The sequence below is a fragment of the Pelodiscus sinensis genome, chromosome 16 (assembly GCF_052426305.1).
Source record: "Pelodiscus sinensis isolate ZL-2025 chromosome 16, ASM5242630v1, whole genome shotgun sequence".
NCBI classification, from domain to species: domain Eukaryota; kingdom Metazoa; phylum Chordata; order Testudines; family Trionychidae; genus Pelodiscus; species Pelodiscus sinensis.
The window spans coordinates 2,030,683-2,045,895 of record NC_143067.1 but is presented as its reverse complement, the minus strand read 5'-3'; the positions used below and the strand labels follow the sequence as shown (position 1 = coordinate 2,045,895).

General features: G+C 52.0%; 1 protein-coding gene across 2 annotated transcripts; it reads right to left on the bottom strand.

Annotated features, from left to right (window-relative positions):
- Positions 1-8,473: 8,473 nt before the first annotated feature.
- LOC142818757 (ovomucoid-like) lies at positions 8,474-11,455 on the bottom strand. 2 transcript variants are annotated; one of them, XM_075900649.2, is made up of 4 exons: positions 11,314-11,455; positions 10,138-10,160; positions 8,919-9,052; positions 8,474-8,681 (listed from the first exon to the last, which is right to left on the bottom strand). In XM_075900649.2, exons 1-4 carry the CDS (start codon positions 11,369-11,371, stop codon positions 8,597-8,599), a joined length of 300 nt encoding a protein of 99 aa, XP_075756764.2. In that variant the 5' UTR covers positions 11,372-11,455; the 3' UTR covers positions 8,474-8,596. The 2 variants fall into 2 exon arrangements, with proteins under 2 accessions (XP_075756764.2, XP_075756765.2); XM_075900650.2 differs by having other exon boundaries at positions 8,919-9,034; positions 11,314-11,450.
- Between the last annotated feature and the right edge of the window lie 3,758 nt (positions 11,456-15,213).

Sequence of the window (15,213 nt, the reverse complement as noted above, 5' to 3'; positions counted from 1 at the left end):
CCCTCCAGCAGCCAAACCGCCACACAGCGGCTGTTCACACTGAGCTCCCTCAAGGAAATCGGCTTGTGCTGGTTCAATTGTACCAACCTCACCAGCCAACTCCTCACCCTCCAGAACTTGGCCTCTTTCCTCAACTAAAACTCCGCTCTGGCCAGGCACTCCAGACTGCTCTCCCTGCCCTGTTTCTGATTCCAGCCTCACCTCTGAGGCTTCAGGCAGACATGCAGGAACGTTAGCCACAGACACACAGCTCTCTCCCACCGGCAAACATTGAGAGACACGTTTACCTGGCGCCCAGTAGGCCTGACTAGCCACAGACAATTCCTCAGAATCCGGGCCGGCCCGAGCCATTTTGGTGCCCCGGGTGGGCGGTGCCGCCCCGGGCGCACAGGGCATGCATGGGCCCACCCCCAGAGCATGTTGGCCCATCACCGGGTGCATGGCCATGCATGGGCCCACCCCCAGAGCATGTTGGCCCATCACCGGGTGCATGGCCATGCATGGGCCCACCCCCAGAGCATGTTGGCCCATCACCGGGTGCATGGCCATGCATGGGCCCACCCCCAGAGCATGTTGGCCCACCACCGGGTGCATGGCCATGCATAGGCCCACCCCCAGAGCATGTTGGCCCATCACCGGGTGCATGGCCATGCATGGGCCCACCCCCTGAGCACGGCTCATGGCACATGCACGAGCCTGCCCCCGGGGCATGCGGGCGGGCACACGGCGCATGTGCTGCCCAGCCACCACTGCTGGCGTGCAGCCTGGGGCTGCGCCTGGCGGTGAAGGGCCCCACGGCCGCGGGGTCAGAGCACTGCGGGGGATAACGCTGCCCCCACCCTGGGCAGCCACTGCAGCCCGCCGGGAGCCAGGTGTGCGGCGCCAGATGGCAGCTATAGGGGGCACCATGCGCCCTTACAGCTGCCAGAAAGCGCCGCCCATTGGTTGGCACCCCGGGAAGCTGCCCGGCTCGCCCACCCCTTAGTCCGGCCCTGCTCTGAATCATACTCACCCCTTTCACAAACCTCATACATGTTCTGGGGCTGGGTTAAGGTACCAGCCTAATTACACATAGTAGCCAAGCTAGAATCACATTCCATACCCACACAGTTGTACTCTGAACTCCTGGGCGGATACAGTCTCTGTTGTTCTTCCACTCCCTGGGTCTGGAGTTCCTTGGGACATTGAACAGTGACTACAGCATTCGTGGGAGCAGGATGGTCGGTTGGTGGGTCTTCCCGTTAGCAATCCTCTCCTGTGTTCCGCTTCCATTCGCCTGGTCCCTGCCTTTATTTTCTCTGTTTTTACCTGCGCGTCCGCTTCCATTCGCCTTCTCTTTGCTTGTATTGCTGCTAGCCTGGCTTGATGTTCTTGTTGGGCGCACGTCTCCTCGGCCTCCCATCACACACGCTTCTCCTCTGCTTCCACTTCTATTGCTGCTAGCCTCGCCAGATGTTCTGCTTGGGCTCGCTTCTCCTCCATCTGTAGGGGAAACTCCACCGCTTTCTGAGTTAGAGGTCTGCCGGCTGCCTTACAGGCAGCTTCCCGCAGAGAAGGCATTGGTTAGGGGAGAGGAGGGCTGCTATACCTTCTTCCTGCCTTCTTAAGGTTACTTCCCCCTGGACTCACAGGGACCTGCTCCTGACTCCTCTCCTTGGGGTATGAATGCGTCCTAGAGCTGGACATCACGCCTTAACAAGTCTAGCTATCCAGTTGCCCCGGAAGCTAGAAAAAACCAAACTGTTTGCGTAGGAAGGTCTGTGTCTGGCTTTAAGTTAACCTTCTGTCTGCCCCTCCCCAAGGCAGCATAGAAAAAAAAAAGAAAAAAAAACTGCACAGCTTGCACCTCACATGAAAAACCTGTGTCCTTTTAAAAAGCCTGGGTTCTCAAAATAATCCCACCGCTGCCACCATGTCAAGGCTTTTCCCCCACTCTGGCACAATGAATGCAGAAGTAGGGACCTGCAAAAGTCCCCCAAAACCTGATCTTTCCAGGCTTTGGTATAAAACTTCCCCCCCAAAAATCTTAAAAACCTAGATTTTTGGGGATAAAAAAAACTGCTGCCAGCACCCAAGTAATGATAAGAAAGCCAGGGGAGAGATCACATGAGAAATCTCAGCCCTAAAGTAAAAACCAGGACACACACAAATTAACCAATACCAGGTTAATAGAAAAGAAAGAGAAAGGACTTTTATTCTCCCCTCCATATTCCTGTTGCAAGCATAATGACTAGCTGGAAAAGTCACAAATGAATATACTGCTAGGGGAAACCCCAGCATGGGCCCAGAGCTTAGTTGCAAAGAAGAGGAAAACCCATTTTTAAATGCACAGACATCAGATTCCCATTCCCAAACCATAAAACAATAAAACCTGATGGACTGATCTAACTCTTATCCGCCTTACAGATAGGATGTGTCTAAACTACATGCCTCCATCGATGGAGTCATGTAGATGAGGCTGATCGGCAAAGGGAAATGTAGCCGCGATTTAAATAATCGCGGCTTCATTTAAATTTAAATGGCTGCCGCGCTGAGCCGACAAACAGCTGATCAGCTGTTTGTCGGCTCAGCGCGCTAGTCTGGACGCTCCCGCACCGACCTGAAAGCCCTTTATCGACCTCCCCGTTATACCTCGTAGGATGAGGTTTACCGGGGAGGTCAATAAAGGGCTTTCATGTCAGCAGGCGAGCGTCCAGACTGCCCCGATCTGCCGACAAACAGCTGATCGGCAGAGCGGGGCAGCCATTTAAATTTAAATGAAGTCGCGATTATTTAAATTGCGGCTTCATTTCCCTTTGCCGAACAAACAAATCTACATGGCTCCGTCGACGGAGCCATGTAGTTTAGACACACCCATAGTGAAGAGTCTTTTCTTGAAGGGAGACATTGTGTTCCTCAGTAGCTGGAGAGAAACTGCCAGGGGACAAAAGGGAAAAACCAAAAATTCCTTTGTCCCACTTTGAAATTCGCATCTACATTCCTATTGGCCGATTCTACCCAGCTCAGGTAGAGTTAACCCTTCAGTCCCCAGGCTGCTGGCCATCTCTCATGATCATGACACCTCCAAACCAGCCCAGTTACTCAGCCCCGCTCTGGGCCGCACGGCCACTTTGAGGGCAGATTTAGCTCAGTTTTGATTTGGAGGCCAACCTGGGTGATGCTGGGTAACCTGGAGAAGCTCAGAGAGATATTTAGGGTCAAACTCTTAGCACAGGACAGAGCCCAGTCAGAGGGACCCGCAGTCCTCTGTGCCCTGCGGAGGTTATGGATGGAGCGTGCAGCTCATGGAAGTCGTCGGAGGTACTGAGAGGTGTGTCAGGTTGGGTCACTGAGAGCCCCTTGAGACTATCACTTAAAGGGCTGATATTACCACTGAACCTGTCTACCGTCCCTCTGGACACCTCACCGCCCTGTCCTGCTCTGTCTGACCCTCTGGTCTCTTCCAGTAATGGCACAGAGATTGGGCACAGCCCACAGCAGAGCAACACGGACACTGACTTCTACTCTGCTCTTGTGAGGCTCAGTCACAAGGACTTGACACAGCACCCAGGTGCACAGAAACCCGGACACACGCGTCTTACTTTGTACAAGCTTTATACAGAGCAAGCTCATGAGTTGCTTGTCCCCTTTCTCAGAGAAGGAGAGAGATGCACATCTGTTGGCCCCTCACAGGTAATCATTGTTTACACTGGGTATATTTCTACAAGTGTTTTTATTTCGTATCAAAGGTGATAGCAGACAGGTCACAGTAAGTTAGTAAGAAAAATAAAACAAAACACGCCAGCTCCAATTCTCCAAGGAACTTGTTCCCTGCAACTTCTCACCCCAGCAGTCGTTCTAATCATCTTTTCACTCAAGCTGGGCAGCCTCCCAAGTTAAGCCTGGTCCTTCCCCCTGTTCAGTCTGTGATATTCCAGCAGTCCTCTTAGACTGAGGCTTCACTACCCACATTTGTCTATGCAACCTCCGTCGACACCCAAAAGTCACCCGAGGGTTTTCACACTTGTTAATTCTGTCGACAGACCATGCCCACACTGGGGTCCCCAGCACAGATAGTTGAGCAATGCAGTGGGGTAGATATCCCATAGTGCCCTGTTGTGAGAAGGCCGAGCTGATCTCTGTGCATCCTGGGATTCGGCCTGAGTTATCTCACAGCCTCCTCAGTGGCTGGGAGCAGCACCACGAGTAGCTGAAGCAAGTCAAAGCAGTCCAGCGTCTGTCCCCCTTCCCCCGCTGCCGCCTGCCCCGCCGCTGTGCTCCTGGTGCAGGGCAGAACAGGAGCACTCCAGTGGTTTCTTCTTCCTTTGTTCCCCAAAGGAAGCAGCATGGATTCCTGTGGGCATGTGTACTCTTAGGGGAAGAGAAGAACCAGCCTTCGTGTTTGCATTAACACCTGTCCGTGAGCTGTGGAGAGCCTGTGTGAGACCCGGCCCCTTTCAAAGCCTCCAGCTCCCCACCTGCTGAATTTTGTATTGGGGTTCACTCACGCTAGCCCCAGACAGAGCTCTTACCTCCAACGCAGCCTGAGTGCAACGTGTGATGAATTTGGAATGTGGGAGCAGCCCAGCCTTTGGGGCAGGGTGTCTGTTTACGGACAGAGACAGGATGATTAAGATGATAAAAGGCGTCATTACAGTAAATCGAGAGTCATTAGATGATCCCGGTAGCATTGCCAGTGGCTCCAGGCCCCGCCTTCTGGCCGTGAACAGACCCTGGCCGGGGGGAAGGCAAGGGACCAAGGAGGATGGGGAGGTGGAGGACAACTGGCAGGCTGCAGGATCAGTGCTGGGGTGAAAGGAAACGGTACAGGGGATCAGCTGGAGCTCATAGGCAGCTGCTCAGCCAGGCTGCCACGTGGGAGCAAGAGGTACAAACAGCTGTTTGGGTTCCGCGTTCCCCATGCAGGAGGAGGAGGAGAAGAGAAAGAGAAAGTGAGAGGCAGGAGGAGGAGGGGAAAAGAGAATGAGAGGCAGGAGGGGGAGAAAAGAAAGAGAGATGGAGAGAGAGGCAGGAGATGGAGGAGTGCTGAGAGAGAGTGGGAGGCAGTAGGAGGAAGGGAGAGAGGGAGATGGAGCGAGAGACCGGAGACTCAGGAGAGAAGACCAAGATAGAGAGGGAATAGGACGTGGAGAAGAGACCTGAAAATCCCGTTTTATGACGGGCTAATTGGCTAGTGATATTATGGTCACTATTGCCAAGTAGTCCATCTGTAGTTTCCTCTTGGACCAGAGCCTGCTCCACTTAGAACCAATTCAAGAATTCTCTCTCCTCTTGAGGGTTCTAAGACTAGTTGCTCCAGGAAACAGTCATTTAAGGTGTCGAGAAACTTTCTATCTGCACCTGGTCAAGAGATGACATGTATCCAAGCAATATGGGGATTATTGCTGAGAGCTTTTTATTTTTCGTGTCTCCCTAATTGCCCTGAGGTAGGTGGTTGGCATTATGTCCCTACTGCGACATTCTTATCACTGTCCAGAGCTTCTGTGATACAGTTTGGCTCTTTTAAGTGTTTTACTTCATTTGATTCTATGTTGACTTTCACATGCAGTGCCACTCCCCCAGCAGTGCCTCCCGTTCTGTTTTGTCAGTATATTTGGTACCCTGATATTATCATCTCCCACTGATTATCCTTATGCCACCAGGTTTCTATTATATCAATAGCCTCATTTGCTATGAGGCACTCATGTTCACCCATCTGGTTATTTAGACTTCCAGTGTTTGTATAGAAGCATTCTAAAAAGACGTCACTTTTTATCTGTCTGCCGCTCCCTGACACAAGTGAATAGGGTGTCTCGCTTTCATTTGAGGGTTTCTCCTCACAGCTTACCGGTATTATATCCTCTTCCATCCTCTCCTCCTTACTGGGACACAGAGAATCTCCATTAATAGACCCTCACCTAAGAGATGTCTCTGTCCAATCCACGTGCCCCTCCACACCTGTTGCCTTTCCCCCGGCCCTACTTTAAAAACTACTGTAAGTGATTTCAGTGATGCAAGTAATAGCAGACAGATCACAGACAGTTACAAAGCAAAATAAAAGAAAACACGCCAGCTAAGCTTACGACTCTGCGACACTACCCTAACAGTAGTTCCAACGACCTTCTCTTACAAGCTGGGCAGCCTCCCAATTCATGCTTAAGATCTGACTTTAGTGAGTGTCTACCACACTGCTCTCTCGTATACCCGATGGGATGAAGTTGGGACATTTTGCAGGGTTTTACATTGTGCTGCAGGTTCTGTGTGTTGCATGTTTCACAAGGTGGTGGGAAAGGGCTTGTGATTTCAGATGAGGGAAGACTGAAAGAATTGGGCTTGTGTTGTTTAGAAAAAAGAAGATGAGAGGGGACATGATAGCAGTTTTGAAGTATCAAAAAGGGTGTCATAAGAAAAATTGTTCTCTTGGCCTCTGAGGATCAGACAAGAAGCAAGGGGCTTAAACTGCAGCAGGGGAGGTTTAGGTTTGACATTAGACAAATCTTCCTGCCTGTCAGGGTGGTTAAACACTGGAACAAATTGCTTAGGATGTTTGTGAAATTTCCATCTCTGTAAATGATGGAGAAGAGCAGGTTGCACAGACACCTGTCAGGGCTGATCTAGACGGTGCTTGGTCCTGCCGTGAGGGCAGGGGACAATGACCTCTTGAGGTCCCTTCCAGTTCTAAGACTCTACGAGTCCGTGACCAGGTCTGCTCTCACCTAGCAACTGGGAACCCAGTCAGTGCCTTGAAGATGGGGGGTTTTAACAGCTGGTGACCTGGCGACAGAGACCCCCAGCCCGGCTTGGAAGGCAGCTGGTTCTGGCCAGTAGGAGGACAGTGGGCTGAGGAGAGAAGTCCCTGACCAGCCAGTTCCAGCCAAAGAGGGAACAAAGGCTGGAAGCGAGAGGGCTCCAGTGACCTGTTGACTTGGGGTGGAGACAAAGGAGAGGCTGGAGCTCTGGGGACCAGTGATCAATTGAAAGGAGGGGGGTTTTGGACTGACGAGAGCAGCCAGAGCCCCCCTGGAGGTGAGGAAGAGCGAGATGTGTTGGGCGAAGGGTTGCTGGTCTCTAGGGCCATAACAACTGCCTGGGCTGGGGTCAAGCGCTCGTCAGCCTTTGTGTGTGAGGCTGGTGAGAGTCAGGCTTGTCTGGAGATCCGGGCTGCATTGCTCCCTGTGGGCGTGTAGCCCGGGGGGCAGAGGGAGTGAACTCCCCGAGGGAATCCGCAGCGAGAGACGGGGCACAACGCCCAGAGGCGCGGCTCAGGAGCTCTCAGGGGAGGCGTTGGGGCCAGAGGGCCTGACCCGCGGGACGATGCCCCCTCGACAGAAGGCTGTCACGCCGAAGGGGGCCGCTCCCAGGGGCTGTGTGGAGCTCAGAGAGCACAAGGCCTGTGAGTCTGACAGGCTATGAGAGGGCTCCCTTGGCCAGCCCCTCCCTCAGAGCCCAGAGCATCTGTTTGGGGAGGAAGCGTTAGAGAGAAAACAACACACACAAGAGCCAGGCTCCAGCGTGCTACCCGGGGGGGGGGGGGTCCCCGTATTCCACAGGGAGATGCTGTGGAGTCCGTGTGAGACTCAAAGCAGGGTCCCTGGGCCAGTTCTGACTGTCGCTTTCTACCAACGTCCCTGTTCTTCTCTGCCGCCCTTTGGAAGTTGAATCCAGGCCTGACAAATCGGTGACATTCCCCCGGGGCTGGCTCTGCTCTGGAGTGTTGGGCTGCCAGGGATTCGCAGTAATTCCCCCCCCCCCCAAATGAGTTGATTTCCTGGTGATGTTGGATCAGTAACTCTCTCCCGTGGAGTCAGAGCACAGTCCCTCGGTCACAGAGAGATGGGACACACTTACAGCAGGAACCACCCGACCATCCCAGGCACTCGGAGCGTCTGGCCCATCTCCAGGCACTTCCCGTGACGTCTCCCCGCTCCCAGACTCTCCCATACCACTGAGAGGTGGCACCACTTCACAGCATGGTCAGAGATGGGCCCAGCTCCCCCAGGGCAGCACAGAGGTGTGCTGAGGACCAAACACGTTTGGCAGGTTGCTGGGTTTCTGGAGGAACGTGGGGGACTTATTGGGACAGGGGACAGCCCAGAGCCTGAATGCACATGGCCACGCACCCCGTCCCTCACAGATAGACCTGTGATGTGTTTTGGGTTGTTATTCTCTAACACCGCACCCCTGCTTGTTCTCCCAGCCTTTCCCTGGGGCGCTGCTCATGGTCTCAGGATTTGGTCCATTGGTAACGCTCAGAATGGGAAGGAGTCAGAGACAGAGAACGTCTCTGGGGGTTGCTTTTGGGTTATTTTGTAGGAAGAGCCATGGCAGGAGGTGATACAACGATGGCCAGTCTGTGACGCCCTTAGTGTATATGACCAGGGGTTGCATCGTGTGTTCCCCTCGACGCCGGTCTGTAAGCTGGAGGGAATTTTTTTTATACCCTGCTGAGCGGAGTCTGTCCTTTGAGAGGGGGAAAAACCACCGAGGGCAGGAATGGCTCTGAGTTTCCTTTATTGCAGAGACAGGTGGGGAGTCAGCGATGCTGTCAGGAGCCCTGGGAATGGAGGCTGAGACGAGAATGTGGCTTCCTCTGGGATCTGCTAGTGGGAACTAGGAGCTACAGTTCCTCAACTTTGTGCCCAGGTTTGTCAGGCGGCTGGCATTCTCCCTTGTGCTCAAAGCAAAGACTCCCAAGCTGTTCACTAGGGGGAAAGACAGAGACACAGAATTTAGTGCTGCAACCCCCGGCCAGTTGGAGCAGGCGTCTGTCCAGGCCCCATTACATCAAATGACCAGAGCCCTTTGGCTGGCAGCAACAAGGATCCAGACACTTGCCCCAGGCTCTAGGAGGTACAGACCGATGGGCACATGCAGGGGCTTGGGTTACATCACAATTGCATGTTAGTTGTTTTAAACAGGCCGTTTATTCTGTTACTTACAAGACTGCAATGCAAAACATGCATTTGTTGCCGTATGTGATACCATCAGTGCCACAAATAGGGGCCAACATCTTGTTACACGCTGTTGGAGGCTCCGTGTACTCACTGCAGAAACCCTGGAGAGAACATGAACACTGCTCTAAGAGTTGTTGTCTGCATTCTTGTAGTCCCCTCCCACGGGGCTAGGCATTCTCTGAACACGGGGAAAAGGACAGCCCCTGGCGCTCGCACTCTTCCCCTGTCTCTGCTGGTCTCTGACAGACTACCTGCCCTGGTCCCCTCTTGCTGCCAGGAGGAGCTGAGCACCTCTCCCCAGTGGAAGAGATGCTTCAGAGCCCTCGTCACATGTTGTGGGCGTCTCCGCTGACAGGTGATGCTCAAACATAAAAACCTTCACACACTTATAATACTGTGCCCTCCCCAAAGCTGAGCAGACTGGTCCCTCACAGTGGTACCCTAATGTCCTCCCCACCCCCCACATCTTCACAGGCTGAGAACACAGGGGAAAATAACAGTTCCTGCCCCTAGGCACGTGCAGTATCTAATCCTGCCCTGGTCCCTGCTGACCGTCTGACTGTCTTCGCAGTTCCCCTCTTGCTGCCAGGAGGATCTGAGCTTGTAATCCAGGGAGAGTTTTTTGATAGAGAGCAGACTCTTCCTTTGACGGGGCGGGGGACACAGAGGATAGAAATTGTTCTGCATGTAAGAGACGCTTCATGTTGTGGAGCGAAGGGGCATCTCCGCTGACGGGGGATACTCAGACAGAAAAACCTTCACGCACGTCTGGGACTCTCCCCTCCCCTGTTGTGTCTGAGTCGCTCCCTGCTCTTCCCACAGGCCCATCCCCGACTGCCCCGTACAACAGCGCTTGGGATCCACCCCTCGGGCCAAGTGTCTAGTGTCTACTCACTGCCATGTAGACGTGTGTTCACCCCGAGCTGTGGTACCCGAGTGTGTCCCAGAACCGAAACATCTCGCACTGATCTTAGCCCTGCAGCACAAGACCTGCTAGCCCGAGTCAGCTGACCCACTGGTGTTTTCTTGCAGTGTCGCTGTTCCCAGGCGTGCTCAGTGCCTGAGATTCAGTCTCTGCATGGTCAGGCACCAGGCAGACTCTGCTCCTGCTTTGACTCATTAGTTCTCGCCTGTTTCTAAGCCAGAGACTGTACCTGGGATGCTTCACACCAGAGAGTGTTAACGAACGGGGGGATCGACTTACCTTACCAGGGCTGCCAGCAGCATCTGGAACAAAACCCAGACAGACCGGAATCAGTGATGCAAGCGTTGGCGGGAAAGTCAGTGAAAAGCGTTCACCCCTGTGTAGGACACGGCATGCAGCTCCCTAACCGGCCCAGGAAGTCCTGGTACGAAGTGTCTTTCTCACAACACACTGGGTGTGTCTAGACTACACCTCTGTCGACACAGAGATGTAGATCAGGCACATCAAAATTGCTAATGATGCCCAGGTTTAAATATCCCACACCTCATTAGCATAAACATGGCCGCCGCTTTTTTTTAAACAGTTTTTTAAAAAAAACGGCAGTCTAGACTCAGATTTGTCAAAAATAAAGCCTTTTTCGACAGATCCTGTAAAACTCATTTTTTGAGGAATACAGGATTTGTCGAAAAAGGGTTTATTTTCAACAGAGCTGTGTCTAAACTGACTTTTTTTCGAAAAAACTCCATTTTGAAAAAAAGCGGCAGCCATGATTATGCTAATGAGGTGCGGGGTATTTAAACTCGGCTTCATTAGCAATTTTGATTTGCTTGATTTGCATCCCTGTGTTGACAGAGAGATGCAGTCCAGACATAGCCCCTGTTGACAGCCAGAATTACCTTGACGACTGTCTCCGATCGCTCTCCTTTATTTCTCTGTTCAGAATGAAGTCATAGCAAAAATGACATCAGCAATCACTCAAGTCTAGGGAGACAGTTCATCCCAAACATCTGACTCTGTTCCTTAATGAATCTCTAACCACTGTCCCCAGGGGAGAATTTTCTGTATTAAGGAGATGTGGGTAAGAAGGTCTCCAGCGGTGGAATTTAAAAAGCGGCAAATGTTTGGAAAGGATCTGAACTCCTCTGCTTTGGCACCATTGAAGATCTTGTCATGCTAATTAAGTATCGTTGACTTCAATTAATTCAGTGCATTAAGCAACACCTAATGAACAGGCGCTATGAAGAAACTTTTCCTGTGGGAGAGCCGTGGCTGAGAAGAAATGTAGCAGCCAAGGGGATTACGGAGCTCATGTCAGGATGGTGCAGGGGCATGTCAGAAACAAACCAGCTGCTCCTGGAATCAGCCAAAATGGAGGTGCGACTCCTGGTGTAGAACGGGGGAGGCCGACCCCGTCCTTCCAGGGCAGAGGTATCAGAGGAGGATTCAGTGACTCACCTGAGTAGGAGCAGTAAAGGGCCAGAGAGAGGAGCAGAACGGCCCCTGTGATCTTCATGGCGAGGCGGCTGTCTGGTCTGCACTGGGCTCTCGGTGCTCTGCTCCCTTAGTAAACCCCACAGATGGAGTCACGCGATATATAGGGTGCGGAGAACCCGCCTGCAGGATGACATCATCTGAAATAGTCGCTCACAGCTCCAGGGCTCTCCAAGCTGTCGTTAAGGTTATCTCTACAGTGGTTGCCAGGGCAGGTGGGAGGACGTGCCAGGCACACCCTAGGTGTGGTGAATATTGGAGCAGTTCTATGAGCGAGTCACCCCATCGGGCACCTGCCGCCCAAGCCTGGGAATTCCTGTTTGTTGTGTCTGCGAGTGTGCAACATACAACTCATGCTGCAGGTTAAAGCTGCTGCCCAGCAAAGCCCCTGACCAATTACCGTGTTACCAGCCTTGTTTTGCAAGACCCGGCTGGGCCCGGCAAGGCTGACCATAGGCAACTCTCACGCTGTTCTAACCTTCCAAGTATTCTGCATGAATCCAGTGCCTGGCTGAATTTGGAGATGCCAGAGGGCAGGTGAAACTCATTCCCATGACCTGCATCCCCAACAAGCTGTTTCCAATGTCGTGAGATGCCAGGATCTTAGTGTTGTACTTAAAAGAAGTACTCAGGATCTTTTTCAGGGGGATAAGGCAACACGCCACATGTATTGATCACACATAGAATAATCAATACTTCTCATATGCATATGACACATCACACTCATGCACTCTGTCACACACACACACAGGCACACTCCATCTTGTTGTTACCAAAAGTTGCTCCCCCTAACTGCACTGGCCAGGGGAGTTAGATGGGGGAGAGATGGAGCCGGGCTTCTGCTGATCCGGATCGATGCTCCCATGATGACAAGATGAAAACCCGGGATCCCTCTGCAAGATGCCTCCTATTTATCCCTCTCCTGCAGCCAATTAGGCATCACCTCGCCTTTCTTAATGCTGCTTCAGAGAGAGTTCTTCCAAGGGCAGGCACTTGCTGCTTGACTCCCAAGGCGTCTGTCTGTCCAGTCTTCTTAACGAGCTCACTTTGCAGGTATTGTCTTGGGTCTGGCTCCCAGCCACTCTTCACCCTGGCAACTGCTGCTGGAGGTGCTCACCTTTCATTCTCCATTCACACCTCATTCATTCCAACAGGGCAATCGAGGAAAGGGGAGAGCTCAAAAGACATTTTTTTCTTACAAGATCTATATATCTTAATACAAAGTTATCGGAGAAATGTTACAGAGATTCTATAAGAACACTTAAAGATACATCTAAAAGGACAAGATCTTAATACAAAATATAATATTACAGGGATTTATCCACATTAGCTTGTCCCTTTTTTTGTGTAATATTCCCTGTGCTCTGTGAAATCATGTTTATGATACGAATGTTTCATCGGTCACAGCTGCTTGATGCAAGATGGCTCTTGTGACATACCATTGGAAAGGTTGCAATTTACCGAATGTGTTTCTCCTATTTGTGTGCATGCATCACTTCAGCGTCTGAAGTTCGGAATAGGGATTGTGGATTTATTATCAAGGTGTTCCTGTTGGGAAAAGCCTATTTCCAGCCCACCAAGTTTCACAAGGAAGATGCCAGACACAGAGATAATGGCCCATTACCAAGAGAAAATAAATGTGCTAGAACTTGGCTGGTTTTGTTTTAAGCGTGAGGATTAGCCTGTAGGGCGATGTTTAACTGGGAAGTTTTGGTGACAAAAGTGCTGTTGACTTGTAAAAGTGAAAAACGGTCAAACGATTTTTTTTTTTTGTCTCCTGGGCTGTGTCTAGACTACATGGCTCCATCGATGGAGCCATGTAGATTAGGGTTGTAGGGAAAGGGAAATGAAGCCGCGATTTAAGTGGGATGAGGTTTACCAGGGCTGCCGACAAAGGGCTTTGATGTCGGCAGGGGAGCGTCCAGACTAGCGCTGAGCGGACAAACAGCTGATCAGCTGTTTGTCGGCTCAGCGCGGCAGCCATGTAAATGTACATGAAGCCGCGATCATTTAAATCGCGGCTTCATTTGCCTTTGCCAAAAAAACAAATCTACATGGCTCCGTCAACGGAGCCATGTAGTTTAGACGTACCCCTGTTGTCAACATTTCCTGGCCACATGGCTAGCTCCCTGTCGACAAAGCAAAACATTGTGGGGAAGTGTCACGTTTCTGGATTTTAGGGGAGCAGCCAGATCACTGCTGAACCCATGGCGAGGGGGGCGGTTGGTACAAAGGGGGCAATGTGAGGTGTCAAACGAGAGCTTTCTGTCTACGGGTTCTGTATCTGCTCTTCATATACCTGTGTAATGTCTGGGTGTGAAGTTTATAAATATGGACTCTGTGTTGATGCTGAAAGATTCTCGGTCTGAGGCAGAGCAATGGGCCAGGAATGTTTTCCCGTGGACATGCTAATGAGCAAAGCTCCAGGGAGCAATGGACCTCTGGAGGCCAAAGACACACCTGGCCAGCTTGGAAGAAGCCAGGGAGGGATGGTCTTGATGGCGCTTGGACCTGGGGTGAGGGTGGGGACTGGACCTGACGACTTTCTAGGTCCCTTCCATTTCAACTGTGCTGTGATTCCATGAAAAGTCTCTGGCAGAGCTGGACGTTTTTTGACCCCGTAACTGGGTGTATTTGCTGACAAAAGCGACAGTGCAGTGTAAACACTCTCACTGTTTAATTTTCAAAAGGGACTTTTTGGTGACAAAACATGCCAGTGAAGACAAGGCCTAAAATTGGTAACTGGCTCTGCAAAACTCTGGGTGTATCTACACTGCAACGCTATTTCTGGATACCGGAGCGTCCCAAAATAGCTATCCCAAGTCTTCACGGCAAGCCCGTTATTTTGGGCTTGCTATTCCGATGTCCCTGTGACCCTCATTGTACGAGGAGTAAGGGACGTTTCGGAATAGCGCTTTATTTCAAAATTTGGCGCTGTGGACACAACACCAAGTAACAAAATCAGCTATTTCGAAATAGCACTGAAATAGGATATGCAATTTGCTTAGCTCAAATTGTGGATTTTATTTCAAGTTTTGGTGCTGGATAGATGCACCCCCTGTGACCATGTCACCTGATACTGGGAGCCATCTTGATTTCTGTAATTTTCCATGGGACGCTGGGGAGTGTCAAACGTGGAACGAAGGATTCCTGCCTTGTGCAAATCCTACCGAAGGCAGGGGAAGGAGGTTTTCCTTGTTGCCAGGTCTGTGTTCCCAGCCTCTTGGAGCCAGATTCTGCTGCAGGGCCCAGCAGCGGGGGCAGAACTGGCCGCCGGTGACTTTGATGTTGTCCTGATCTTCCAGCATTGTGAACAGAGCCGGTGCCTGGCTCAGTCGGGAGGAACCTGCGGGCCACTCAAGCTGATTCCAGTGGCCTGTGACCCCAACAAGCTATTTGCAGTGTCCTGAGACTCCAGGACTTCAGTTCATGCTTTTCCCCAGCTGTGCGCCCTGCGGCAGCTGCACTGATGAGGGGGACATAGGACTTGATACGGCAGCTGGAGAGCCCTGTGTGCAGGAGAGATTCTGCTGTGTCCAGCTGAAGCCTCTTTCAAGCAGCTTCATGGTGGTGCGGAACCATTAAACCGCCAGGACTCGGGGGAGGCGCTGACCCGGTAGCTCCCGGTGGCTCCTGGGATCTGTGCCCAGTTCCCTGCTCGGCCCGACATGAGATCCAGCCCTTCTCTCCAGCCAGCCTGCTCTTGGGAGAAGCCCTTGGCTTTGGGTCTCACCTCCTGACAGCCCAGCTATTCAGCCCCGCTCTGGGCCACTTTGGAGGAATGTTTAGCTCAGCTTTGACTCGGGGCCCAGCCTGCGTGCTGCTGGACTCGCTTGCGAAGGTCCGAGCGCTATTTAGGACCCA

Excerpts from the sequence above, each read along its gene's own strand:
- LOC142818757 (XM_075900649.2), bottom strand. The coding sequence starts at position 11,371 with ATGAAGATCACAGGGGCCGTTCTGCTCCTCTCTCTGGCCCTTTACTGC. Across the intron at positions 10,161-11,313 it reads CCTTTACTGCTCCTACTCAG|ATGCTGCTGGCAGCCCTGGT; the intron begins GTGAGTCACTGA and ends GTTTTGTTCCAG. Across the intron at positions 9,053-10,137 it reads CTGCTGGCAGCCCTGGTAAG|TGTTCATGTTCTCTCCAGGG; the intron begins GTAAGTCGATCC and ends CTCTTAGAGCAG.